Source organism: Salmo salar, chromosome ssa12 (assembly GCF_905237065.1).
Source record: "Salmo salar chromosome ssa12, Ssal_v3.1, whole genome shotgun sequence".
Classification (NCBI taxonomy): domain Eukaryota; kingdom Metazoa; phylum Chordata; class Actinopteri; order Salmoniformes; family Salmonidae; genus Salmo; species Salmo salar.
In genome coordinates this window covers 2,695,001-2,705,000 of record NC_059453.1, presented here as the reverse complement: position 1 = coordinate 2,705,000, position 10,000 = coordinate 2,695,001, and the positions used below count along the sequence as shown (strand labels likewise).

The following is a 10,000-nucleotide window of genomic DNA, read 5'->3' as shown; positions in this document are numbered from 1 at the left end:
TCTCTCTCTCTCTCTCTCTCTCTCTCTCTCACTATATCTCTCGCCTCTCTCTCCTTCTCTCTCTCTCTCTCTCTCCTTCCCTCTCTCTCGCTCTTGCTCTCGCGCTCTCGCTCTCTCTCTCTCTCTTTCACTATATCTCTCGCCTCTCTCTCCTTCCCTCTCTCTCTCTCCTCTCTCTCTCTCTCTCTCTCTCTGTCTCCTTCCCTCTCTCTCTCTCTCCTTCCCTCTCTCTCTCCCTCTCTCCTTCACTCTCTCCCCGTTCCTCTGTCTCCCTCTCTCTCTCCCTCTAGGTGATAACTCTGGAAGGTTGGGTAGACATCATGTACTATGTAATGGATGCTCACTCCTTCTACAACTTCATCTACTTTATCTTCCTCATCATCGTGAGTATCATTGTCATCATCATCATCATCATCAGACAAACCAACTAGATTATCAGGACTTTATCAGACCTGCGTGCTGAAAGTGTTGTCAATTCGTTTACTGTAAAATAGCATTGTATCTGGTCAAACACCATTTTTTTTCTTCCAAAAGTTTACTAACATGCTGATTAGACCGGGCACGCGCGCGGCCGCATCCGCATGCGCCATCGCACGATAGGTTGATTTTTGTCCATCCACACCAGATGAGATCAGGACACGCAGGTTGTAAATATCAAAACAAATTCTGAACAAACTGGATTAATTTGGGGACACGTCGAAAAGCATTAAACATTTATGGATATTTAGCTAGCTAGTTTGCGGTTTACTAGCTAATTTGTCCTGGGATATAAACATTGGGTTGTTATTTTACCTGAAATGCACAAGGTCCCCAACTCTGACCATTAACCCACAGATAAAAGGGTTTAGAGAGGGAGAGGAAGAGATTAAAGGGGTTTAGAGATGAAGAGGAAGAGATACAAGGGTTTAGAGATGAAGAGGAAGAGATACAAGGGTTTAGAGATGAAGAGGAAGAGATTAAAGGGTTTAGAGAGGGAGAGGAAGAGATAAAAGGGTTTAGAGAGGAGAGGAAGAGATACAAGGGTTTAGAGATGAAGAGGAAGAGATTAAAGGGTTTAGAGAGGGAGAGGAAGAGATAAAAGGGTTTAGAGAGGAGAGGAAGAGGAAGAGATTAATGGGTTTAGAGAGGGAGAGGAAGAGATAAAAGGGTTTAGAGAGGGAGAGGAAGAGGAAGAGATTAATGGGTTTGGAGAGGGAGAGGAAGAGATATCTTCTTCGGACTTTAAACGGCGGCTTTGGCAAACAACTTTATGGTGCATCACCACCACCAACTGGTCTGGAGTTTGGACCTCAGTTCATCTTCCAATGGGGTTTAATTATATGCTCCCGATAAACCAATGAGGAGATGGGACGTGGATATATGCTCCCGATAAACCAATGAGGAGATGGGACGTGGGTATATGCTCCCGATAAACCAATGAGTAGATGGGAGAGGCGGGACATTCAGCACGTCGACCGTCACCAATAGCAACCGAGTTCTATTTTTAACGCCTGGCTACTCAGACAATCGTTGAGCGTTTTTGGAGGCGATAATTGAATAACGTGTATGTGTACGTTTATGTTTGCGGCGCTAACGCTCGTAACGCGGGGAACGGTGTGGTCAGCGTGTTAGGGTTGGTTAATTAACAGGCTGATTGGTCGGCTATTTGAGCCAGTAAAGAAGGGGCTTTACTATTCTTAGGTAGCAGAATGACTTTAGCTTCCCTTCCGGGCCTGAGGGCAACACACTTTCCTTTCGGCTTAGATTGAGGATGTGGCAAATTGGAGTGGCAATATCCTCAGTCATTTCCCATCCAGATTGTCAGACCTGACGGTGGCTTGTCATTGTTGATAGACTTCAATCTTTTTTTTCTCTCCACTTCTTCCCACACTCCCTTTACGGAATTCAAAATTACAACGTTTGTCTTTCGTAATTTGATCAGATATACTTGGATGTATTTGGATGTGTCGTGTCAGCTTTTGTTTGTTGTTTGCTAATCTTGCCAATGAATTTAAACAGAAAAATAATTGGCAATATCAGTGTGTTTTGTGATGACTGAGCCATCTGATTCTGGGTCTTCCCTGTGGCTCAGCTGGTAGAGCATGGTGTTTGCTACGCCAGCATGGTGTGTGCAACGCCAGGGTTGTGAGTTCGATTCCCACGGGGGGCCAGTACAAAAGAATGCATGAAATCAAATCAAATGTATGCACTCACTACTGTAAGTCGCTCAGGATCAGAGCGTCTGCAAAAATGTAAATGATTCAATGGATGATGGAGCTGAGTTTGCCTTTTTACCCAAAATGTCATTGAAGGTCCTCCAAAGTTATTTTTTTACTATCATTCTTTATGTCATTTATCTTTGTTTCATAGTGTAGTTGTTTCTTCTTCTTTTTATTCAGTTTAGTCACATGATTTCTCAATTTGCAGTACGTTTTGCCAATCGGTTGTACAGCCGGACTTATTTGCCGTTCCTTTTTACCTCGTCCCTCTACGACCATATAATGTTTTAATTCCTCATCAATCCACGGGGATTTTAACAGTTTTTTACAGTCATTTCCTTAATGGGTTCATGCTTATTAGTTACTGGAATAAGCAATTTCATAAATGCATCATAAGTGCAGCGTCTGGTTGCTCCTCATTACACACCACAGACCAACAAATATTATTTATATCAACAAAATATGAATCACTACAAAAACTTCTTGTCTGACCTCTTATACACTATATCGGGCCCAGCCTTTGGAACCTTGGTTTTCCTAGATATGGCTACTATATTGTGATCACTACATCCGATGGGATCTGGATACTGCTTTCAAGCAAATATCTGCAGCGTTAGTAAAGATGTGATCAATACATATTGATGATTTCATTCCTGTGCTGTTTGTAACTACCCTGGTAGGTTGATTAATAACCTGAACCAGGTTGCAGGCACTGGTTACAGATTGAATCTTTCTCTTGAGTGGGCAGCTTGATGAAAGCCAGTCAATATTTAAAATCACCCAGAAAATATACCTCTCTCTTTTGATATCACATACATTATAAAGCGTTTCACACACGTTATCCAGATACTGACTGTTACCACTTGGTGGTCTATAGCAGCTTCCCACCAGAATGGGCTTTAGGTGAGGCAGATGAAACCTGTAGACATATTACTTCAACAGTATTTAACATTAAATCCTCTCTAAGCTTTACAGGAACGTGGTTCTGAATATATATGTGTGTGTGTTGTCGTCCTGGTAACTATGTGTGTTGTCGTCCTGGTAACTATGTGTGTTGTCGTCCTGGTAACTATGTGTGTTGTCGTCCTGGTAACTCTGTGTGTTGTCGTCCTGGTAACTCTGTGTGTTGTCGTCCTGGTAACTCTGTGTGTTGTCGTCCTGGTAACTCTGTGTGTTGTCGTCCTGGTAACTCTGTGTGTGTTGTCCTGGTAACTCTGTGTGTGTTGTCGTGATAATTCGTGTGTGTGTGTGTGTGTGTGTGTGTGTGTGTGTGTGTGTGTGTGTGTGTGTTGTCACGGTAACCCCGCGCGTGCGTTTGTCGTCCCTCCCTCTCCAGGTGGGCTCGTTCTTCATGCTGAACCTGTGCCTGGTCGTCATAGCAACCCAGTTCTCGGAGACGAAGCAGCGCGAAAACGCCCTGATGAGGTCGGAGCAGCGCGCCCGTTACCTCAGCAACGCCTCCACTCTGGCGTCCTATCAGGAACCGGGGTCTTGTTACGAAGAGATGCTGCGGTACGTTGGTCACCTGTACCGTAAACTGACCCGCAGAACCGCCCGGGTCGTCAAGCGCTGCTCTACGCACACACCTCGCCGCACCTGTCCCTGTTGGACACGTACAACACGCCAACACACACCCAAAGGAGAGGTGAACGGACTGGCCAATCGGCACTCGGGACACACTCACGGCGTCTTCCACCTTGCTCATTGTCGTCCTCCTCTTCCTCGTCCGTCTAACTGTGTGGGGGTGGAGATGAGTAACGGGGGAGTAGGGAGGAAGGGCGGGGAGTTAAACTACCCCTCTATCTACCCCCACGACCTCTACGACCTGACCCCTGACCCCGGCTACGTGACCTCCGGTGGGAGGGGCCACGCCGTCTCAGTGGAGGCGCTCAGCAAACTGCAGCAACTGGTGTTAGAACACGATAAGAGTGAGTCTCTCTCTCTCTCTGTGTGTGTGTGTGTTCTCTCTCTCTCTCTGTGTGTGTCGGTGTGTGTGTGTGTTCTCTCTCTCTGTGTGTGTGTGTGTGTTCTCTCTCTCTCTGTGTGTGTGTGTGTTCTCTCTCTCTCTCTGTGTGTGTGTGTGTGTTCTTTCTCTCTCTGTGTGTGTGTGTTCTTTCTCTCTCTGTGTGTGTGTGTGTTCTCTCTCTCTCTCTCTGTGTGTGTGTGTGTGTGTTCTCTCTCTCTCTGTGTGTGTGTTCTCTCTCTCTGTGTGTGTGTGTGTTCTTTCGCTCTCTCTGTGTGTGTGTGTGTGTGTGTTCTCTCTCTCTCTCTGTGTGTGTGTGTGTTCTTTCTCTCTGTGTGTGTGTGTGTTCTTTCTCTCTCTCTGTGTGTGTGTGTTCTCTCTCTCTCTCTCTCTGTGTGTGTGTGTGTGTTCTCTCTCTGTGTGTGTGTGTGTGTGTTCTCTCTCTCTGTGTGTGTGTGTGTTCTTTCGCTCTCTCTGTGTGTGTGTTCTCTCTCTCTCTCTCTCTCTGTGTGTGTGTTCTCTCTCTCTGTGTGTGTGTGTGTGTTCTCTCTCTCTGTGTGTGTGTGTGTTCTTTCTCTCTCTGTGTGTGTGTGTTCTTTCTCTCTCTCTGTGTGTGTGTGTGTTCTCTCTCTCTCTCTGTGTGTGTGTGTGTGTGTTCTCTCTCTCTCTCTGTGTGTGTGTGTGTGTTCTCTCTCTCTCTGTGTGTGTGTGTGTTCTTTCGCTCTCTGTGTGTGTGTGTGTGTGTGTGTGTGTGTTCTCTCTCTCTCTCTGTGTGTGTGTGTGTTCTCTCTCTCTGTGTGTGTGTGTGTTCTCAGTGTGTGTGTGTTCTCAGTGTGTGTGTTCTCAGTGTGTGTGTTCTCAGTGTGTGTCTAGTAACGTCTCTCTCTCTGTCAGGTGTGTGTGTTGACAGTCTGGTGTTACCGTTTTCAGAGGCGGAGCCCTGGGAGTCGTTGCCGTGCCCCTACTGCGTCCACGACGATCAGCTTAGTGACAACGACCATGCCGATTTTGAACCAGGCAACCAGCGCCACGGCAACCAGAGCCCTCGCCGCGGTAACAGCCTCCGGCGTGTAGATGGACAGGCCCTGAGGCCAATCGGAGAGCTAGTTGGGTGGTGGGCGGAGCTACAGGCCAGGTTGGAGCATGTAAGACTGTAGGACTTATTGACGTTGTCACTGATCATATAGTTAGACTGATCTGATCTATACCTAACTGGGTTTTAGATATCGTAGGATATTACATTTTATGTTTATGTTTCTTCATACATGTAAGAAATGTACTTTACAAATTATTACTATTATAGTATGATGTTATGATTATGATTGTATTATTATTATTATGTTATTATTGTTATTACTATTATTATAATTACTATATCATTAATATGATTATTATTATATTATTATTGTTATTACTATTATTATAAATACTATTATTACGACTATTACTATATAATTAATATGGTTATTATTATATTATTATTATTATGAGTATTATTAATATTTTATATTATTATGAGTAGTATTATTATTACTATTATTATATTAGTATTATTATTTAATTATGAGTATAATTATTGTTACTATTATTATGTTATTACTAGTGTTACTATTATTATATTATTACTATTATTATATTACTATTATTATTATTACTATTATTATTATTATAATTACTATTATATTACTACTATGATTATTATTGCTGTTATTATTAATATTACTATTATTATTATTATTATTATTATATTATTACTATTATTATTATTACTATTATTATTATTATTGCTATTATTTATATATTATTATTATCATATTATTATTACTATTATTATTATATTATTATTACTATATATATTATTATTACTGATATTATTATTATATTATTATTATTACTATATTATTACTATTATTATTATTACTATTATACTTATTTATATTATTATTATATTATTATTATTATCACTATCATTATATTATTATTACTATTATTATGAGTATTATTATTACTATTATTATAGTATTATTACTATATTACTGGTATTAATATATTGCTATTATTATGGGTATAAGTATTACTATTATTATATTATTATATTACTAGTATTACTATATTGCTATTATTCTGAGTATTATTATTAATATTGCTACTATTATAATTATACTATTATTATTATAATGATTATGATTATTACTATTATTACGATTATTATTATTATTTTATTATGATGGGTTAACATTATTTAATTATTATTTTGGGTATTATTACTGTTATTATGAGTATTATAATTGCTGTTGTATTATTATTATTACTATTATTATTACTACTAGTATGACTATATTACTATTATTATGAGTATTATTAATATTATTGCTATTGCTATACTATGAGTAGTATTATTACTATATTTATTTTAATATTGTTATTACTATATTATTATTATTATTATAGTTATTATTATTACAATATTATATTATTATAATTATCATTAAATTATTTTATTATTATTATTATTATTATTACTATTATTATATTATTATTATATTATTATTCATATTACTATTTATATTATATTATTATTATATTACTAGAATTACTATATTACTATTATTATGACGATGATTAATATTATTACTATTATTATATTATTATTATTATTACTATTATTAATTTTCTTATTATTATATTATTATTATGATTATTAGATTATTATTATTATTATTAGTATTATTATTATATTATTAATATTATTATTATATTAATATTATACTATTATTATTTTATTATGCTATTATTAGTATACTATTATACTATTATTATTATAATAATATTATACTATTATTATTATATTATTATACTATTATTATATTATTATACTATTATTATTATATCGTTATTATTATATTATTATTATTATTATTATACTATTATTATTATACTATTATTATTATATTATTATACCATTATTATTATATTATTATACAATTATTATTATACAATTATTATTATATTATTATTATTAGTAGTACTATATTGTTATTATTATACTATTATTATTATACTATTATTATATTATTATTAGTAGTATTATGTTGTTATTATTATATTATTAGTATTATTATTATATTATTATTATTACTATTATTATTATAATTATTACTGAGATGTTCAAATAACTCTAACCCCTGCACCCTACACCCTAACCCCTACACTCTAAACCCTGCACCCTACACCCTAACCCCTACACTCTAACCCCTGCACCCTACAAACTAACCCCTACACTCTAACCCCTGCACCCTACACCCTAACCCCTACACTCTAACCCCTGCACCCTACAACCTAACCCCTACACTCTAACCCCTGCACCCTACAACCTAACTCCTACACTCTAACCCCTGCACCCTACACCCTACCCCTGCACCCTAACCCCTACACCCTACCCCCTGCACCCTAACCCCTACACCCTAACCCCTACACCCTAACCCCTACACCCTAACCCCTACACCCTACTCCGTCTAGGTGGTGAGCAGTAGATACTTCAACAGAGGGATCATGATCTCCATCCTCATCAACACTCTCAGTATGGGGATAGAGTTCCACCAACAGGTACAGAGGAGGGGAGGAGGAGGGGATGAGGGGGAGGGGAGGGAGGAGGGGAGGGGAGGAAGGGGGAGGAGGGAGGGATGGAGGGATGGAGGGAGGGAGGAGGGGAGGGTCCATCCTCATCAACACTCAGTATGGGGATAGAGTTCCACCAACAGGTACAGAGGAGGGGAGGAGGAGGGGAGGAGGGGGAGGGGAGGGGAGGAAGGGGGAGGGATGGAGGGAGGGAGGAGGGGGGAGGGGAGGAGAGGGTCATTACGTGTGTGTGTGTGTGTGTGTGTGTGTGTGTGTGTGTGTGTGTGTGTGTGTGTGTGTGTGTGTGTGTGTGTGCTCTGTGTGTGTGTGTGTGTGCTCTGTTTGTGTGTGTGTTCTCATTATGTGTGTGTGTGTGTGTGTTCTCATTACGTGTGTGTGTGTGTGCTCTGTGTGTGTGTGCTCTCTGTGTGTGTGTGTGTGTGTCAGGTTACAGGGCTTGAGGTGTTAATTAAAGTGACTCTCAGTGTGAGAGGAGGGGATAGATTGTGTGTGTGTTCGTGTGTATTCTGTCTCACCGCCCGTAGTCCAATAGAAACAGTTCATCATGATGTTGTCATCGGTTCTGACCTCAGCTGAACCTATAGACTGTAGAATTACAACTAGTCTAGAACCCAAATACTCATCACCAACTTTCTCTACTGACTGTAGAATTACAACTAGTCTAGAACCCAAATCCTCATCACAGTACACTATAACCCAGTATACTGCCCCCTACTGGCCACACTACAGTACTACTATAAGCCAGTATACTGCCCCCTACTGGCCACACTACAGTACTACTATAACCCAGTATACTGGCCCCTACTGGCCACACTACAGTACAACTATAACCCAGTATACTGCCCCCTACTGGCCACACTACAGTACTACTATAACCCAGTATACTGCCCCCTACTGGCTACACTGCAGTACTACTATAACCCAGTATACTGGCCCCTACTGGCCACACTACAGTACTACTATAACCCAGTATACTGCCCCCTACTGGCCACACTACAGTACTACTATAACTCAGTATACTGGCTCCTACTGGCCACACTACAGTACTACTATAACCCAGTATACTGTCCCCTACTGGCCACACTACAGTACAACTATAACCCAGTATACTGCCCCCTACTGGCCACACTACAGTACTACTATAACCCAGTATGCTGCCCCCTACTGGCTACACTACAGTACTACTATAACCCAGTATACTGGCCCCTACTGGCCACACTACAGTACTACTATAACCCAGTATACTGCCCCCTACTGGCCACACTACAGTACTACTATAACTCAGTATACTGGCCCCTACTGGCCACACTACAGTACTACTATAACCCAGTATACTGGCCCCTACTGGCCACACTACAGTACTACTATAACCCAGTATACTGGCCCCTACTGGCCACACTACAGTACAACTATAACCCAGTATACTGCCCCCTACTGGCCCCACTACAGTACTACTATAACCCAGTATACTGCCCCCTACTGGCCACACTACAGTACTACTGTAACCCAGTATACTGCCCCTACTGGCCACACTACAGTACTACTATAACCCAGTATACTGCCCCCTACTGGCCCCACTACAGTACTACTATAACCCAGTATACTTCCCCTACTGGCCACACTACAGTACTACTATAACCCAGTATACTGGCCCATACTGGCCCCACTACAGTACTACTATAACCCAGTATACTGAACCTTACTGGCCCCACTACAGTACTACTATAACCCAGTATACTGGCCCCCACTGGCCACACTACAGTACTACTATAACCCAGTATACTACCCCCTACTGGCCACACTACAGTACTACTATAACCCAGTATACTGCCCCCTACTGACCACACTACAGTACTACTATAACCCAGTATACTGCCACCTACTGGCCACACTACAGTACTACTATAACCCAGTATACTGCCCCCTACTGGCCACATTACAGTACTACTATAACCCAGTATACTGGCCCCTACTGGCCCCACTACAGTACTACTGTAACCCAGTATACTGGCCCCTACTGGCCCCACTACAGTACTACTATAACCCAGTATACTGGCCCCTACTGGCCACACTACAATACTACTATAACCCAGTATACTGGCCCCTACTGGCCCCACTACAGTACTACTATAACCCAGTATACTGCCCCTACTGGCCACACTACAGTACTACTATAACCCAGTATACTGCCCCCTACTGG

The 10,000-nt window shown here is 40.5% G+C and overlaps 1 protein-coding gene across 1 annotated transcript in view; it reads left to right on the top strand.

Moving 5' to 3' along the window:
- LOC106590977 (voltage-dependent T-type calcium channel subunit alpha-1H) overlaps positions 1 to 10,000 on the top strand; it is a 59,001-nt gene that overhangs the window by 25,177 nt on the left and 23,824 nt on the right. The window contains exons 7-10 of the mRNA XM_045692036.1: positions 291 to 383; positions 3,535 to 4,126; positions 5,092 to 5,306; positions 7,681 to 7,767. Of these exons, the coding sequence (XP_045547992.1) occupies positions 291 to 383; positions 3,535 to 4,126; positions 5,092 to 5,306; positions 7,681 to 7,767 (987 nt within the window). The remainder of the gene's footprint in view (positions 1 to 290; positions 384 to 3,534; positions 4,127 to 5,091; positions 5,307 to 7,680; positions 7,768 to 10,000) is intronic.